Source organism: Quercus robur, chromosome 5 (assembly GCF_932294415.1).
Source record: "Quercus robur chromosome 5, dhQueRobu3.1, whole genome shotgun sequence".
Classification (NCBI taxonomy): Eukaryota; Viridiplantae; Streptophyta; class Magnoliopsida; order Fagales; family Fagaceae; genus Quercus; species Quercus robur.
In genome coordinates, this window is record NC_065538.1 from 55,817,838 (window position 1) to 55,838,329 (window position 20,492).

Below are 20,492 nucleotides of genomic sequence, written 5' to 3' on the forward strand. Positions count from 1 at the left end.
TATGTTGGAACCGAGAAAAACCCTTACAGCAGGCATAGGGGTGGCCCAACATAATTTGAGGCCTAAGGCGAAAAATTTATACTGGGCTTTTATTATGTAAATATTAATTAAACAAAATTATTTAATACTAATCAAATTAAGTTTAATTTGATACATTAAATACATAAATAATACCAACTAGACTAATGTTAATTTCATATAGAGAATTGAATATCATAATTGAATTATAAATATTAATAAAAATAAATAAAAATATATTGCAATTGAAAAAGATACTTTATTTTGGATATAAGACGATGCATAGTTAAATAAAGTTGTAATCTAATTTTTAATTTTATATTTTGATTTTAAGAGAGAGAGATAGATATTATTTGGTGTGTGACTTTGTAGGATATTAGTTTACAAAAATCAAAGTCTCAAACTATCAGAAGAGATTAATCTATAATTGATGATTTAACACATTTGCAACATCTTTTTGAAATATTTTAGGATTTCAATTAAGTTAAGGTTCTATTAGTCTCATAATTTGAGTCTTAATAGAAATGAAAAAGGAAAATACGCTAATTAAAAAGCACTATAAAATGTTCAAAATATAACGTGACGTTGTCTCTCATTAATGAACTTCATCAATTTAACTAACTAGTCGCTAACCCGTGCGATGCACGGGAAAGCTACTAAAAATGAGATCAACTCTAAAATTAGAATCATTTTGCGAGTTAGACTACAAAATTAGGTAAAAGAATTAATTTCATGTTACAGTCTAGTTTTTTATTGGTAGCAAAATCACTTGCATGATCAAATTTGGTCTCAATGGATTAAGTGCAAATCCTTCATCTAGACATTCAAGTATTAGGATAAATGATGTGTTTTTGATAGGTAAAAATTAAGATAAAAAACAATTACACATATACACATAACAAAAAATATATATATATATATATATATATATATATATATATATATATATATATATATATATATTGTTTACCAAAGAACCTCAAATATGTAAAATTTGCCAAAAAGATACACCACGTATTATGCCTAGCAACCCTACAAAACCAAAAAAAAAAAAAGAGCATTAAGTTTTCTATTTTTCCTGGAAAAAAAAAGTTGAAATACAGCAGTAAATTTTATAACCATGAACAAAAAAGAATTAAAGATATCAACTATTCTAATTATTTCTCTTTTGATGTTGGTTATCCAACATGTTCTCAGGACCAAATAGAAAAAGGGCCACTCAAAATCAAATAAACCCATTTGCAAATCACAATTTCAAATACAACCCACTATAAAATTCCCCTTAAAACAACCATACATCCTCTGTAATCTGTATCCTGTCTCTTATCTTTGTCTCTCTCTCACGCAGATTTTTTATTTTTGATTTTAACAAAAAAATTCAGCATTGTAATATTAAAAAGTGTCTATCCAATGGTGACACACAACATACGAAAAGTGTTGCTTTTACTGGATTACTCTTAGCACTTCTATAAAACGTCAATTTTCCTCATTAATGGCACAATACAATCTTTTTGAGACATTTTATCAAACACACATCATGCATTATTGTTGCAACCATTCCCTGCATATAATGTGATCAAAGAACTACCTAGAATTTCAACAATAATAGATACCATAACACCTCCAAAACATAGTCAAATTAAAATTTCAACAATAAATGACTGTAATCAAGAGTATAATGGAAACAAACAACACAATAGTTACAGTTCCAAAATCCAAAAATCAAAAAAAACTTTCCAATTCCTTCAAAATCATCTATGTTTGTATATGTAATCATAAGGAAACGTTTTGACATTTACATTAGTTACACACGGGTATAAACAATTAAACATAGATTCTTACCTGAGTCTCAGTCCGAGTCGCACAAATAAACCTAATCTCCTCTTCCAAATCTTGCTTCAGGGCTCGCACAAATCGGACTGGTATTATATTTGCTACTTGAGCAAGTTTAGACCAGATGGTTTCTAAGAAGAGAGAGGAGGGGTCGCATGCTATAGGAGTTTTGGGTGAGGATTTGGGGAGAAGGAGATGGTTTCTGAGAATAAATAGGAGTGGTCGCATGTTACAGGTTTTAGTTTTAGTTTTTATAGTTTTTAGAAAAAATTTCAGAGTTGGGTTTTGAGGGAAGGAAAAGGATAGAGATTTGGGAAATTTCAGAGTTGGGTTTTGAGGGAAGGAAAAGGATAGAGATTTGGGTTTTGGGGGAAGGAGAAGGGTAGAGAGATTTTCAAAGCTGGTGGCTTCGACAAAGGTGGAGCGGTTGTGCTAGAGAAGGTGGAGTAGTTAAGGCGGAGTCGTTGAGTCGTGGGAGAGGAGGACCGATGTTGGTTTGGGTTTGGGTTTCAAAATTATGTCAGGGAAGAGTATTTAGTTAGAAGAAGGGGAATATATATATTTAATTAAAAATAAATAAATCAGATTTAAAAATTAAAAAAAAATGCTGATGTGGAAAATTGTGGAGAGTTCAAAGGCTTCGGTTTTATATATATATATATATATAGATGATTGTTTATATCACTTTTTTGTGATTAATAACATAACAATTTGTAAGCCAATAGTAAAATTTGTAATATCCTTAACATCATTAATAAAAAAAATTACAACCTTTAGAAAATATATATATATTTATATAGTTTTATAAAAATTTGGACTTTTAACTATAAAAAATTGGGCCTTTTTTCCTAAGAAAATTTTTGTTTTTTGGTGGGGCCTTAGGCCTAGGCCTAACTTGCCTAGGCCTTGAGCCGGCCCTGAGCAGGCATCAGTGTAATCTCTGAACCTAAAATTCACACAACAAAAATAATTGTCAGGAAAAGCCTTAAAATAAGTGGCATATTAAAGGTAACTATATCAGGATTTAGAGTATGTCATTAATGGAAAGAACAAGAATGACAAAAGAAGAAACGAACCTCTACACTATTTACAGCACCAAAAAATAAAATTAGTTAATATCAGATGAAATGCTTTGAGGTTGAAGTTGCAATTTTTCTACTGCAGTGGTCATAAATGGAACAAGTCTCGTGATGACATGCACATGAAGGTATGCATGCGATATTGGACCACTTTCTGGTTTATTGTGATACAAGTATGCTATATTGGACCACTTTCTGGTTTATTGTGACACTTTTCTCTTTTTTTTTGAGTAAAGGTTTATTGTGATACAAGTACGCAATATTGGAACACTTGCTGATTTAATGTGATATGCTGTAACCACTATATTAGTTTTCTTGCCATTTTCACATCCTATTTATCAGAGGAAAAGTAAAACATGTTGTTCAATGGATTGTGATCCTTCATAATAGAAAGCTTCACTCCATGCACCTTAAAAATACACTAAAAGATCTCAAAAAAAGTGGGTTGACCAACTAAATGGCCCTTAATAGTTTAATAACACTCTCCCTCAATCTAACAATAGGCTATAATTTTTCAAATCTTTTTTTATAAGAGGTTATAATTTAGCAAAGTTTCAAGCTAAATGGAGATGTTCAACATGTTTAGGATACTAGACTACATATTAACAAGGTGATTCAAGAGTTGGTGCTAGCATCAAGTGCAAGAGTTCCTATCCTTAAACACTTTAAGACTCAAGGCCAAGTTGTCTCCAACCAAGGGAGAATGATCCAAGGAATGTGAAGACAATTTTATTTTAGTTTAGTTTATTTAATTTTTAGAGGCAAGTGTATCTTTTCCTATTGGTCTATTGGATTTTATTTTAAGTCATATAAGCTAATTTGGTTATTTGTATCTTATTTTATTCAATAATTAGGCTTTGGCTCCAATCTAATAGGGTTAGGATTTAGTCCTAATAGTCTTTATAGGTGTACAACTGTACTCCTAACACAAGTTTATGATGAATAAATTTCTATTGGAATTTTTCCATTGACTTGGTGTTGATTCCTAGATTTTTTATCCTACTTGGTGTAGATTCCAAGCAACCCTAGGCACCAATTCCTAAGTTCATTTTTATTTTTTTTGTTCTTATTAATTCTCAATTCCCTCTTGGAAGGAAGTTATGGTGTTTGGTGGTAGTTTACTAAACCATACTCTAGCTGGACCTTTCAAGGTTGTAGGAAAGGCTCTGCACATAATTTCATCTAGAACACCTTGAAGATGCATGGTTGTCTTGAACGTGGCAATGAGATCACAAGGGTCACGTGTCCTGTCATACGAATCCAGTGTGGGCATTTTGAACTTGGAAGGCAATGGATGACAGTGATGGACGCAACAAAGGGGGAATCTGTCCTGTGGACGAGATCATCCACATGGTTCACTCTTCTCATGGAATCCTTCATTTCTTCCATAGCTCTCTTCATCTAGTCCATTTCTCTCTCCAAATGCGGTACCCTTTGAGTGACAGTGCCCCTAGACTGGTCCCTTTCAACATTGTTCTCAACACCTTCACATCTTGAGTTTTGGTCTCGTTCTCCACCATGTTGCTAACGTTGCATGTTAACTTCTCTAGTTAACTCTTGGTTTTGTTGTGTCAGTTTGCCATCACTGCCACCATGGACTATAACTGTTGCTGGACAGTTATGAGGGGTGGTGGTGCGTGATTTGGGTGACTGGAGGCGTTTCCACTCTCCTGGTGTCCAGGACTAGTAGCCATTGACCTAGTCCGAACCATGCAGTCTTTTTTTCTTGGAAAATAGAAAAGTTGATAGAAACTCTCTTTTTCCCACTGATGGCCCCAACTGATGAAGCACGAAAATCAGTAGGCTGAAATACTTCGGACTATGGTAATGGCTATGAATCTTGACAAGAAAGAAAGAACTGTCAAAGGTGACCGGTGTGACCCGGCCAAGGACCCTCCGATGGTTAAGTCAATTTTCTCTCTAGGACACAAGGGAAGAAAATGGTGAATGGTCTGGACTTACCTTGGGTGAATAGAATTTACTCCTTTTATAGAGAGTTAGACGTTAGTCTACTTGTTTGGATCTATTACCATCGTGGGTAATGTTGGCGGTTGATAAAAAAAAGGGTTATATGGAGCGTTGTGTGTGAAATTCCTTCCATGTATCATGCAACGTGTCGTATTCTCTATTATGTGAACATAATGGAGAATCATCCACAAAACTCACCAAGTATAATTTGGTCGTCCATGTACTAGTCATCCGTAGATCATCTCGTCTATGGAAGACTACGTTATATAATCTAGTAATTAATGGACAAGTACCATCGGATGAGTTGATGTAATTTTGTCTGTGCTTTGGACGACGACACAAGGACGAGTAACACTAAGTGTTAATCCCCATCAGAACTAATTTAATAAATAGTAATATATTTCATAATCATATTTTCGTAAATGTAATATATAATTTATGTCATACCAAAATTAAAACAATACAATTTTTCTTAGGAATTCAAAAGGTTGAAAAAAATATTAATTTTTTAATAAAAATTATTTATAACATTTTGTGTATCATTAAAAAGTAACTAAAATTTGGAAATTATTTTTTAGTTTTAAAAAAAAATTCAAACCCAATTTTTTCTACCGTACAATCAAAAACACCGAGAAATGTATAAAAAAAATTATAATATTGAACAAAACTACAATTCAAATAAAAAAGAAAGGGAAAAATAAAACTCACATCCAAGTCAAACTCATTCTCCTGAATATGTAAAACATTTGAAATGTGATGTGATCAAGCCAAATATTCAATGCATAATCAAATTCATAAATTTTAACCTATGATACAAAATGATTGTAATCAAGACAAATATTGTGTTTATACTGTTATAATCTAATCTAACATCTAATCCAACATGCGAAAAATAAATAGATAAATAAATCATTTTAAACTCGAAATTGAATTTGTTTTCTTAAAAATCTCAAAAAAATACACTAATGAGATAAGGAAGATGAGATATACAAAATATTTGTAAATGCTTAAAAACAATTACTCACGCATCTAAAACATCATATAATAAAAATATAACAATTTGGTGCTAATTTGTTAAACAATATATTTACAAATAGTGAAAGGAAGCAGCACAAAAACCATCTTCTTCAACTGCACTAATTGTTATTCATCATATTGTCCAAACTATTTTGTTGTTTTCCAAATAAATTAAAACCCGACAATAACACAAAATATGGACATATTATAATATAATTTTTCCTCAAATCTGGTCAACAACATTAAAAGTATTTAGTGTTGCAAATAAAATGATAAAAAGAAAAATACTTGCATCAAGGAACACATATGAGTTATTCAATAATAAGACAATGGGTGTACAAATTAACTTCATAAAAAATCCAACAAAAAAAAAAGAAAAAAAAAAGAAAGAATGAGAGAGAGAGGACCTTTTTTGTGTGAGAAAATAAAATATGCATAAAATGGGAGAGAGTAACAAATTTATAGTGAGAAGATGAGAATGAGAAGAGACAAAATAAAGTAAGATAAATAGGCAAATTATATATAAAGTTAAAACCACCTAAGATGAATTTGTAAATATCCAATGTATTTATATATTTAATAATGTCAAAAAAAATTTTAAAAGAAATGAAAAAAAAATAATGATGTGGCAATGATGTGGAGGATGAGGTGGCTTAACATGAGCATAATAACAATAAATACTACGCTTCAACTTTTAGATATATATATAGATTAATCTAGGTCTGATTTTTGCTGGCAATCAAACTAAGCAAAATTTCATGGTTTTAAATATAATATAAAAATAATCTAATCACATGGTTAGATTTTAATCAAATTTAGTGCCTGTTTGTTTTAGCTTTCCCAACCCAAAAAGCCCGTTTTGAAACTACAAATACAAAAAGCCCGTTTGGTTAGGTATAAAAAGCAACTTTTTGGAAAAAGTTGCGTTTTGGGTTTGTGAAGAGAACACGCATTCGCAGAATGGAGCTCTGAGGAGCATTTTACAAAAGCTCCTGCGCGTTGATGAATTTATCCATTGGGTTATTGGTTCAGCTTCCAAATTGCCCTCACTTTTACTTAAAACTCTAACTTTGCCCTTTTCTCTTCTCCCTCATATTCTTGCTCCTCTGTTACAGACCAACACCAGTCAAGAAAGTTTCAACCAAATACAAACACAGCACCACCCAACTATCATCGGTCTACCACCACAACCCATTTCAACATTTGATAATCCAAACACAAAATCAACAAAATCAAACCAAAAACAACTCAAGATCAACACAAAACAACTTAAAATCAACTCAAACCCCATTGGAAAACTCATCCCAAACCCAACTCAAAATCAACCCAAAACAAAATCAACTCAAAATCAAACCCAAAATCCACAGAAAATCAACTCAAAATTAAACCATTAACTGAAAACCCATAACCCAAACCCAAAATCAAAATCAAATACAAAACCAATGGTGGCAGAAACTTAAGGGATCTGAGAATTAAGGAGAGAGATGAGGGATTTCCTTATGTTTCAATCATCTTCATCTTCTTCATGATCATCATCATCTTCTCTCTTCCTTGTAGCTTTCGAACTGTCAAAAAAAAAAAGAGATGCAGAGACTTTTGAGGGATGAGAGAGGTGCGAAGACTTTGTGGGTTAAGGGAAAGTGAGAGGCAGATACTTTATGGGTTAGGTGGGGTAGGTGGGAAATAATAAAAAAAGTGAGAAAAAATATTATTTTAATAAAAAAGTGTGGTATAATAGAAAAAGTAAGTTTTTTGTGTAAAATAGACGGAATCTTTTAGACATACTGATGCAGTTGCTCTTATATCTCTAAACTTTTTAAATTAGTACTATTTTTTTTTAGAAAAAAAAATAGTGCTATGGATAGAATATTTTTATAACAATTTCATAATAAGTTGTTATTGGTTCTCATCTAAACCTATTAGTGACATTACTTTTTTTTTTCTACCATTAACAACTTGTCATATAAACTTTGTTGTGAAATTTTTGTGAAAATATTATGTTCGTAACTTGCATTAAGAGAGGTAATTAAAACAAAGAATTCTTTTTATATATATCTTGTCATTTTTGGTAATTTATAACTCAAACTGCCACTTTTAAAAGTATTAGCCAAATACTCAATTTTTTCAAAAAACACTTTTTAACAGCTTTTACCAAACACTCAGCTTTTTAAAAAAAAACACTTTTTCATACTGTACTTTTTGAAAATTTCACTTTTTCAAAAAGTCCAGTTTCAAAAAACTGAACCAAACTCACCCTTAGTCAACTACATAAAAACCGTTAAAAATAAATATAAATAAAAATGAGGTTTGACCATTAAAACTATGAGATCCTTTAATTGAGGACTCAAACTTCTGTTAAAATTTAGAGCCCGACAAAATATGGTATCATCATGGCATGGAGCATGTCCTTGATGCTTTCTAACTCAATGGGCATGTATGATAAACGGCTTTGGCAAACTCTTAGAGCATCCTCATCAATATGTATAAAGTTGTATAAAATGAAAAAAGTAACCGATTTTACACATTTTGAGCAAAAAAACACCCACATCAGTGGATGTAAAATTGTGTATAAATGCACAATTGCTACAGTAACCATGCATATATGCATGGTTACTGTAGCAATTGTGCATTTAATATTTTAATAATTTCCCAATTTGGCTCCCTTTTTTCTCTCTCTTCTTCCTCTGAAACGACCAACACCGGTCAAGAAAGTATCACCCAAATACAAACACAGCACCACCTAACTATCACCGGTCTACCACCACAACCCATTTCAACCTAGATGATCAAAACCAAGCACCACCCAACCATCAACGGTCTACCACCACAACCCATTTCAACATTTGATAATCCAAACACAAAATCAACAAAATCAAACCAAAGATAACTCAAAATCAACACAAAAAAAAAAAAAACTTAAAATCAACTCAAACCCCATTGGAAAACCCATCCCAAACCCAACTCAAAATCAACCCAAAACAAAATCAACCAAAAATCAAACCCAAAATCCACAGAAAATCAACTCAAAATTAAACCATTAACTGAAAACCTATAACCCAAACCCAAAATCAAAATCAAATACAAATCCAATGGTGGCAGAGACTTAAGGGATCTGAGAATTAAGGAGAGAGATGAGGGATTTCCTTATGTTTCAATCATCTTCATCTTCTTCATCATCATCATCTTCTTCTCTCTTCCTTGTAGCTTTCGAACTGTCAAAAAAAAAAAAAAAGATGCAGAGACTTTGAGGGATGAGAGAGAGGCAGAGTTTGTGGGTTAGGAGAAAGTGAGAGGCGGAGAGTTTGAGGGGTGAGAGGCAGAGGCTTTTTTTTTTTTTTTTTTTTTTGAAAATGGGGGCCTTTATGGCTATATTTTACCCCCGGGCAGGGCGCTGATCTAACATAGGCTCAGGCCGTTCTAGCCAAATCGTGCGGGGGGTTAACCCCACTAAGGATGCCCACCAACAATTGGCTGTGGATAGACATGGCAAAACGGGCGGGTCGGGTCGGGTTCGGGTCGGGTCAATCGGGTTGCGGGTCGGGTCGGGTTGACTCGTATTTTTCACATGAAATTTTTTATTTTTTTATTTTTTTTATAAAGAAAACAATATGTATTTGCCATTTGTATAGTTATGCAACATATTACTTGATGTAAAATGCATTATTTTGAATTCACTACTTATATCAAGAATAAACTCAGTTAAACTTATTAATACTTATTCAATAATTTTAAAATTATACAAATCCTAACATTGCTATCTAAAACAAAACAACACAAAGGTAAGTAAAACAAATATACAAGTTTTATTTTTACACAATATCAACATTCCAAAAAAAAAAATTACAAATGACTTATTGGATAATTCATTTGATAAATAATAAAAACATATAAGAAAGTTACAATTTTAAAAATTAATTTCATAATCTATTATCAATTGTGGTTGACACTCTATTTCAATTTGAGATATACATTAAAGTTTGATTGCTTACTTATTTATACTTAGTCTCTTTTATGAAGATCATATCATTGTTAAACAGCACACACTCTAGGAAATATCATAATTTATTTTGAAAAGCCGTTTATTTTGAACATAAATTGTTAAAAAATAGATCTAAGCATTCATAATTTATGCTAATTTGATATTTTGGTTTTACTACTTTCACACTTATGAATGTGTCTCACACATATCTAAAATTTTAAATTTGTTTTTAACTTTACTGTAACCAGATTATTTTGGCATGTACTTTACTATTTGATATCTAAAAATCTTTACTCATTACAGAATGCTCAACCATTTATTTTTTAATTAATTTGCATGCAGTTATGTAAATGTATCAATTGTTTCCTTAAAGCTCACAATAAACAATTAAACCAATATTGTCTTAATTTCACCATTTTTTTTTACCAAAAAAAAAAGTTTTAAAAAAATGGTTCGGATTCGGGTCGGGTCGGGTTGACCCTCAAAAAACACGGGTCGGGTCACGGGTCAACCCGTTTTTGCTTCGGGTCAAAAAATCGGGTTCGGGTCGGGTTATAAAATTCTGACCCGTTTTGCCATGTCTAGCTGTGGAGGTAAAGGCAGAGACTTTGTGGTTTAGGTTGGGGTAGGTGGGAAATAATAAAAAAGTGAGAAAAATATTATTTTAATAAAAAAAGTGTGTATAATAGATAAATTGATGTAGGTATTTTGTAAAAATAATGATATAAAATAATTTTAAAAAAAAAAGTAATTTTTTGTGTAAAATAAACGAAATTTTTTTAAGGTACTGACGTAGTTGCTCTATTATATGAATGCATCTTTTTTTAACTAACCAAAAAATAAAATCTAACAGTGATTCACTCAAAACCAGTTTCAAAATAAAATAAAATAAATAATAGAAGGCAAGCGTTGAAAGTTACACCAATGTGAGGTCTACCATGCATCCAATGCACACTATATTTTCTCCTGATGTTGACATGCCTTGTAGATATTTTCAACAACTGGTACAAGTTTAAAGTTCAAAGTTCTCTGTTCAGGAGCTAAGACTTTAAGTTGTTTCTCATTGGGTTTTGTTGGAGCTATGGAACAGAAAACAACGATCCTAGGGGGCTCTATCCCAGTTCCTTGGGTTCAAGAGCTAGCAAAGGAAACACCAAGCACAGTGCCACCACGTTACGTGCGTTTCGATGATGAGCCTCCCATCAAATCTGACACCGCTTCTTTACCCCAAGTCCCAGTCATCGACATGCAAAGGTTATTTTCAGCAGAATTTAGGGACTCGGAATTGGATAAGTTGGACCAAGCAAGCAAGGAATGGGGTTTCTTCCAGGTTTCATCTCTCTCTCTCTTTCTCTGATAAGAATATTTAGGAGTGAAAAAGTTGTACCTGTTTACATTCTATATGTACTAGTTACTTACAGAATCTGAAGAATCCTAATCAAAATAATTGGGGTTAAAGGGTGAGAGAGAGAGAGAGAGAGAGAGGGGGGATTTGGTGAAGAAACATGACAGAGTTTCCTTCAATCAATTCAACAGTGAATCAATTCAATGGTGGAGCCACTAGGATCACCAGCATCATGGATGCAAAATTTTCTAATACCACTTTATTTATTTTATTAACTCATTTCACAATTTACCATACATTCTTATTTTTACTTACAACCCAATAAAATAAAATACACTACTTAAATGAATAATATATTAAAAAAATACTCATTTTTCGCTCTTCTCCCATCTTTCTCTTTCCTCTCTTCCTCTGTCTCTATTTCTCCAGCAACCACCGCGTGAAAGAGATGAGCTCAACCAGACAGCCATCCGCCACCCCACCACCACACACACCCCAGCAACCACCAAAAAAAAAAACCAGCAACCCCACGGACCCACCACCACTACCCCATTCAGCCTCCCACCACCACCTCCAACCAGTGGCGGAGCCAGGATTTTAGTATAGAGGGGGCAAAATTTAAAAAAAAAATATATATTAAAAGTAAAATTAATCTAAAAAATATTAATCACTAATAATAACAAAATAAATAAACAATTGCAAGAAAATATGAATATATTTCATAGTATTAAAATAAATAAACAAAAATAACCAATTCATAATCATAGTTACTACAAATTTTACAAACTGATGTGGTAAAAATGTAATTAGTGTTATCTAAACAATATAATGAATATATGTTTGAAATGATTTTTTGTGATTGGTGAGATGCCAATTTGTAAGACATAAGTAGTAAAATTTGTAATATCTCTAACATCACTCAATGATAAAATTTATGTGAAAATAATGATATTAAATAAATAAATAAAAAATAGTGAAATAGGTGCAATACTGGACATACAAAAGCTGCTTATAAGAATAGTGAAATTGGTGAAAAGGTACATGGTTTGGTCTTTGAGAGCAACTTCTTTTTCCTTTCTTTTTCCTGTGTCACTTTCAAGTGGGAGTCCTTTTTTTCTTTTTCTTTTTTTCTCTATGTCAGGGAGTAACTAAAGTAGAATACAAATGCAAGGATCTTTTAGGAGTCAGGGGGGGCAGGTGCCCCCCCTCGCCCCCCTCTGGCTCCGCCCCTGCCTCCAACACACAAAAATCCACAAATTCACCTTCACTAAACCCATAAACCACCACCAACAACAACCAAAACAACCCCAAAACCCATTAAACCCTTTTCAAAAAAAAAAAAAACAAAACCCACCGATAAGCAAACTCATCACCACCACCGATCTACATGGACCCAAACCTTGCCACCTAACCACAAACCCAAACCACAGCACCGCCAAGCTACATGGATCCAAACTTCGCCACCTCCGCGGACCCAAACCATGCTTAGCACCGCCAATCTACACCTATTTGAGTGAGAGAGCAAGGTTTGAGAGAGGGAGAAAGAGAGAGCGAGGCCTGGTCTGAGAAAGGGAGAAAGGGAGAGAACGGTGGCTTTTGATCTAAGATAAGTAAAAATTGTAATATTTTTCTAAATGTTGACACATATCTATTGACACCTTTGGTTATATATCTATTTGTTTATAAAATACTTCTTTTTTTTTTTTTTTTTTTTTGGTAAGATTATAAAATACTTCATTTGCGTGCTGGAAATGTTTATAATTTTTTTACATTAGCATTTTTATATTAATTTTTTCCTAACATGGGTGTACAAAGATATTTGAGAATCGGACTATTCCCTGAGTACGTGTAGTCCTCCTTCTCACACACATCAAGAAATTATATAAGAATCCTTTGAATCTCAACATGTGGTTAGGAGTTTTAAATTTATGGTCTGTTTGGGATCTACTTATTTTGCTGAAATTGAAAATTTTGTGCTAAAAGTATTGTAAATAAAAATAAAAGTTTGCTGAAATAGTATAGTGTAACCTATAAATAGTACTAAAAAGTGCAATGAGATTTATGAATAATAGCAAAAATAAGCTGAATAGTAAAATAAGTTAACAAAAATAATTTTGCCAAATGCACACTTAGAATCTCGTGGATCTGAGCAAGTCTTAAGAACCACTAGATGTGATATTTTACACTGCTCTATAACATTTGGTTCCCTCAAAGATATATTTTTGACTTTGTCATTAAATCCATTACACAATTTATAAGACCGCACACATGTATTATCATATAATTAAATCATTTCAACAAGTCACATGAGTATATAAGTAGATCATGTAACTAAAAACACACTATTTTTCAAATTGCCAGCTAATAAATTGGAGAAACTTTTCTCAAAGCCAATTTGTATGAAAATTCTGCCAGACAAAAGAGTGGACTATATTTGGTTAAGATTAAAAAATAATTTTCTTATAAAGATAAGTTGGCATTCTATAATGTTTTTTTTTTTTTTTCATATAGAAAACTATTTTAAATATACATTATGTTTTTTAGGTTTTTAAAAAATGGAAATATGTTGTGTAGTTAATAAATCATGGGGTGAGCACTTCATTGATGGAGAAGGTGAAAGTAGGCATGCAAGAATTCTTTAATCTGCCGAGGGAAGAGAAGAAGAAGCTATGGCAACTACCAGGAAGTATTGAGGGGTTTGGGCAAGCCTTTGTTGTGTCCGATGAGCAGAAACTTGATTGGGGAGACATGTTCTACACGAACACGCTTCCAATCCATTTGAGGAACTTTTTCCTCAAGATCCCTCTCCCATTCAGGTCTCATCTCATCTCTCTCTCTCTCTCTCTCTCTCTCTCCAATTAAGAAACTAAATTGGTATTTCTTTTTTTTTTTTTTTTCTAATATTTGTTCAGCTAAAGAGGATACACAATATAATAAAATGAAAAGATCACAGCCAAACATAGGACAATGATGAAAAAAATTAGGAAATGTATGGTGAATCTTTTTTTTTTTTTTAGGTAACACTAACTCCTTTTCTAGATTTGCTTACTCAAAGCTGATTCCTGTTCTAGTGATTAAACTATATTCCGTCACATGCATGTAGAGATAACTTAGATGCTTACTCAATAGAGGTTAGAGACGTTGCCAAAAAGATACTTGAACTGATGGCAAAAGCTCTAAGAATGGAACATAATGACATGAGAAACCTGTTTGAAGGAGGATTTCAGGGAATGAGGATGAACTACTATCCTCCATGCCCTCAACCAGAGCTTGTGATGGGCCTCAATGCTCACTCAGATTCTGTGGCCTTAACAATCCTCCTCCAAATTAATGAAATGGAAGGTCTCCAGATAACGAAAAATGGAAGGTGGATTCCAGTAAAGCCTCTCCCTAATGCTTTTATTGTCAACGTTGGTGACATTTTGGAGGTAAATTCCAAATTTTCGAGTAATTAGTCAATACTCCTAGAATAATGCTTTCTCCTCTCACTAATTACATATATGGTGGGACCATATATGTAAGTCTCACATAATACATATATTGTTTATTTTACCCATAAATATTTTTGCATACCCTGATCACAAATCAATCCAGCCCAAAACAACACAATAATTAGGTACTTAATGTATTATTTATATTAGTGATTCAAAAAAAAAAAAAAATAGTAAAGTTAGTACTTGTTTGAATATATATAGGATTGGTTAGGTAGACACTTAGTGTAATATTTTTGTATGGTATGGATGAATGTAGGTCAATAAATAGTATAGTGTTAGTGGGTTACATTTTGATCTTTTAATTTAGTTTAATATATTTTTATAAAAATAAAGTCAACTGCATAAAACTAAAAAATGTTATACAAACTTAATAAAATAAAATGGTCACACCAAGTGACTTTGACAAAAGATAATATAACAACTAATAATAAATTATCATGTAACAATTTTAAAATATTAAAACTCATAAAAGAAAATTGTAAAATTTCATGTATTTGAGTTTTTTTCTCTTGTCTTGATAACTTAATATATTTAAGTTAACTTTTTATTACATTTTGTTTAATTTAAGTTTTTTAATCAGTAATGACCCCTAAAAAAATTCCTGGAGCCACCACTAGGTGGGACCTATATTTCATGTGAGAGCAGCATTGATTTCTACTACTGAATTATTTTTATAAATTTTTCATCTTTCAACCGGATAAAGTTTAATTACAAAATTGGTTACAACTTTACTCAATAAAACAAACATTATTACATATTTTGAAAATTTAATCATTGAATTACATGTTTTTTACTCTCTTAATACACATGTCAAATTTTGTATCAATCAAATATTATTATTTACTATATGATCTATAATCTTATATTTTATGCATAATTTTAAATTTCAAAAACTTGCAATTTAATCAATTTATTGACGACATAGTTATTGATCTTTAATTTTCTCGAAATTGTTTATACATGGAAGATATAAGAAGAAGATGTAATCTAATATAGTGGATTTGTCAAAATTCACCTCCAATAAAAAGATATTGAGTAAGGTTTAGACTACAACCAATTTTGTAACTAAATTCTGTCCCTTTCAATCCATTAAGCTAAAGAACTGAGGTCCTAATACTAATAATTAGCTCTAAAACATAATAAAAAACCAAATCACAGACTTCGACTCACCAAAATGCTCAATCTTTTAGGAGCTCAAAAGTCAAAGCAAGCTAGAAAGAACAGAAATGCAAAAAAATAAAAATAAAAAAATTGTTTTTTCTTTTCGCTTGGATACACTTATATATAGAAGCAAACATAAGCATGATCTACCAAAGTCCAAACACTACCATAATTGGTTTTCCATCCGTTGTTTTCCAGATTGTGACAAATGGAATTTACCGTAGCATCGAGCATAGGGCAACTGTTAACTCAGCAAAGGAGAGGCTCTCCATGGCCACATTTTACAGCCCAAGACTAGAAGCAGATATTGGTCCAGCACCAAGCCTTATCACTCCAGAATCACCAGCATTGTTCAAGACAATTAGTGTGATAGATTTTTTCAGGGGAAGTCTCTTACATAAACTCGATGGGAAGGCATACATTGATGGCATGAGGATCCAGAATGAGGAACAGAAATGCAATTGAGAGTTGAGGCATACCTTTGAGTTTAAGTAAGGAAATAAATGGCATAAAACCTATATTATATATGTGTGCTAGTGGCTTGTCTACTAAGTCTGGTTTAATTAAATGCAAGACAGATTCAAATAATTGCAATATTCATTCTAAAATCGTTTGTTTTGCCAAAGCAGGACCAAGAGAACTTATAACTCCACAGTAGTAAATAATAGACCACTAGATTTACAGCATGCAGATAGCACAGCACATGCAATTGATTGACCTGCTAACTCTTGGGGATAATTAACTGGCAGAAATGGGAGGAAATCATTCTGCAATCTGAGAATTGGATATTAGGAAAGCTTAAAAAGTTCGAAACTAATATGTAATGTAAATATACCTATATATCAATAATGCTTCACAAAAATTGTGTGCAAACATTTGAAAACCAATAAAGTTAGTGCCAAACTCAATTAGCTAGCACCTCCTAGCATTTCAGACAAAAACATCCCAACTTCAAATTCCCCCACTCTAGACTATCAATGTATCAACCAAAAAAAAAACCCTACTGTGTTAGTTCATATTCTCTAGTCTCTACAATGATTCATTAGTATAGGCAATTAATTTTTTAGACAGCAATCTTGAAGGAACCAATATACATTCGATTAAATATTAAAAGCAAGCCACGCTATATGGCAGAATAAGCATTGCAACCACTAAGAATCTCATTGCCAAGATTCATAGTCCAGATCAATCTCAGCTAATGATATCTCAGGTCAACAAAATGAAGAGGCTATAGCTGTGATTAAATAAAGCTCTCTCTATTAACCATAGATTCTTAGGAGAATGACAACTTTTAAGATATTCCTCTGCCAGGAGAATGGTTCAAATGGTCAACCCAGCAACAAATACTAAATTTGTAGAAACTGGAGAAAAAAAAATCAGAACTTATTATAAAGCTTAGAAGAAAATAATCTTAGCCATTAAATTATTGTACACTGAATATTATTTATGTCCTTTGTCAGAGCAAACGCCGCTAGCTTAGCTAGACTGCCCAAGCTTAGCATTTCTCCACAAATCAACTCAACAAATTTTAAAACAAAATTTTTGCATATTCTGACATAGCAACCCCAGTATCAAATATGTCAACTGAAAATTTTCACCTACTCAAGCATAATATAAATCACACACCAAGAGAGAGTGATCAACAAATTACTGGGAAATATACTCAAAAACAAACAAAATAAAAATAGAAGTAACATCCGCTATTTTCAAAAAGACAAAGTTTAGCTACAAAATTGATTATAGCTTAAAACTACAACCTTACTTAATATTTTTTTTATTGGAGGTAAATTTTGACAAATCCACCATTAGATTACATTTTCTTCTTATATCCACTATGTTTATAAAATTTCTAGAAAATTAAAGATTAATAGATATGTCATCAATAAATTGTTTAGATTGCAAGTTTTTTTAGTTTAAAATTCTGCATAAAATATAATCTTATAGATTATATAGCAAATAATATTTAATTGGTACAAAATTTGATATGTGTACTAAGAGCATAAAGAATATGCAATCTAACAGTTAGATTTTTGAAATATGTAGTAATGTTAATGATATTGAATAAGATTGTAGCCTTAGACTACAACTAATTTTATAACTAAACTTTGTTCTTTTCAAAATAGAAAATAATGTACAAAAATTGTTAATATGTTACATATATCACTATGCTATGAGGACCAATGGCTTCATTCCTTATTCATGAACTGAAGTATATTAATCCCTAAATTTCAAGTTTTCAACAGTACCTTTACATGATAAATTTGTCATATGTTATGATGGAACAGAGCAAAACCCTTATAGCAAGCATCAGTGTAATCTTTGAACCTAACATTGACACAGCAAAAAGAAATATAAGGAAAAGCCTTAAAATAAGCGGCATATTAAGATCTATAGTAAGAAAGAAAGAGAATGACAAAAGAAGGAATGAACCTCTTCACTATTTACACCACCAAAAAAATAAAATTAGTTACTGTCAAATGCAATGCTACGAGGTTGAAGCTGCAATTTTTTTCTCTGCAGTGGTCATAAATGGAACAAGTCTCATGTAATGACATGCACATGAAAGTATGTATGCAAGTTGCCATGTCAAATCCTATTTATCAGAGGAAAAGTAAAACATGGTGTTCAATGGATTGTGATCCTTTGTAACAAAACGCTTTTCACTGCATGCACCTTAAAAACACACTGAAGCATCTCAAAAAAGTGGGCTGACCAAACAAATTGGCCCTTAATAGTTTAACATCACTCATCCCTCAATCTAACAACAGGTTATAATTTAGACTACAAGTATTAGTAAGAATCAAGAGTTGGTGAAACTTGAAAATATCAAGTGCAAGAGTTCCTATTCTTCAACACTTCAAGACTCAAGAGTGATTATTTATTCTTTCCACATTATATATTTTTAAAAATTTATTTATCATTTTCTTCCTTTTTTGATACAGTAATTATTCTTTTCACATTATTGATTATTCTATACCTAACACATTTGTTCTGTTCACACCTTTATCAACCATTACGCATGCAAAACAACTAACAAGACTCGAGTGAGATAGTATCATGTTTGGTGGGGAACCATTTTTAAACATTTTTTTCACAATTTTTTTACTTCATACATCAGTAGGTTGTATAAACACTGCCAATCAATTAATTTCTTGTATCTTTGTTTCAAAATTAAAAAGCAAGAACCACAACTGTAAAAAGTTCTAGAACCCTCTCTCTAAATAGAATATCTGATCTTTATTGATTGAAGAAGAGTGAATACAATAAATGAATCTATACACTGTTGCTATCTATATATACAATCTGAGTAAGCAAACAATCCAAATCATCAAGCCACGTGTACAAGCTATAACTGCTGCTTATGTCATGCTTCTATCCACATGGCAGAGCTCCTTCATACGTGTGAATGAAGTGTTCATGATAAGGAACTGATTCAATTGCTCTGGACTTATCCAATTGCTCTGAATTTCAATTCCTTGAGTACTGCCCTGTTCTCCATCTCTGTTCTTATATCTGCTAATAGCATGGGTGCATTCCTCCTTACTTTTTACAACAATTCCATTATTAAAGAGCAGAGGGTTTTCTCACAACCACAAGAACACGTCGTAGATAGAGAGGAGAGAGAGGCACCGAGCTCTCTACTGAGAGAGAGAAATTGGGTAAAATCTCTTGCTGTCTTGTGATTTGTTTTTGCTACGATTTGTATTTATTCAGTCAATAGTAGTAAAAGGTACATGTATGACTATTATTCAATTTGGAAGCAGGCCGAGAGTTGAAATCTAAGATGCTAAAGAAACAGCTATTGAGTTTGAGTTATTGTAAACTTTAAGGAGAAATTTACGATTTTTAAGCCTACATAGTTTTGAATTGCCAAGACTGTATAGCCAGACCAGCCAGCAAAATCTCCTAGACAAAGAGCTAAAGTGCTTCAGAGGGAAGCTAAGAGGCCAAAACAGGATGCTGATTAATCAAAACAACTAGCTAGACAGGTAGGAGCAAGTAATAGACGCTAATCAACAATTCAAGAGTCAAAACAACATGCAAAAAATTCCAAACCATAGACTAAACAACTAGTCCTAACGACTAGACGGCCTGAAGATGAGTAAGAAGGTATTGAAACCGCTATTGTAGAAATAGAAATACTATTAGGCCTATTTCTATGCCAATTGCAACTTAGTTAGCTACACATATTATGCTACAACATGCCGAAATCAAAACAAAAAAAGATATTATCATGAGAGTAGAGATCACAGAGCAGGAGGGTAGGATTGTCATCCATGTTGTCCAAAAGGAACTTGGAAATTGGAATGTGAAACAAAAATACATTGGCATGAATGCGAACTCATGACAATCAATTTCTAACCTTTTTTTTTTTTTTTTTTTTTGGTTTGAGTTATACATAATTACACAAGGAACAATACCAAATCTGATTTTTCATTCTTGATAAATTTGATGCCATGGTTGAAAACAGAAAAGGAACTTCCAATCTTATCATTCTTGTAATGTCACTCTAAGGATGCTGTTTAATAAACTGGGGACATTAGTACTTCAACATTTCAAAACTCAAGCTCGAGTTTGCACCAACTAAGGGAGACTGA

At 32.2% G+C, this 20,492-nt stretch overlaps 1 protein-coding gene across 5 annotated transcripts in view; it reads left to right on the forward strand.

The window, feature by feature from the left end:
• The window catches only part of LOC126726369 (protein SRG1-like), an 81,176-nt gene that overhangs the window by 11,745 nt on the left and 48,939 nt on the right, over positions 1–20,492 (forward strand). The window contains exons 1-4 of one of the 5 annotated variants that reach the window (XR_007655842.1): positions 10,913–11,224; positions 13,814–14,055; positions 14,343–14,667; positions 16,093–16,409. The exons of 1 other annotated variant lie outside the window; for it this stretch is intronic. Coding sequence is in view for 2 of the 4 variants with exons in the window: in XM_050431612.1 (XP_050287569.1) it covers positions 10,976–11,224 (249 nt within the window). In the remaining 2 variants the exon portion in view is untranslated. Of the gene's footprint in view, positions 1–10,906; positions 11,225–13,813; positions 14,056–14,342; positions 14,668–16,092; positions 16,410–19,339; positions 19,554–20,492 lie in introns of those variants that run through there. 3 more of the 5 variants (XM_050431612.1, XM_050431610.1, XM_050431611.1) reach the window with 3 other exon arrangements.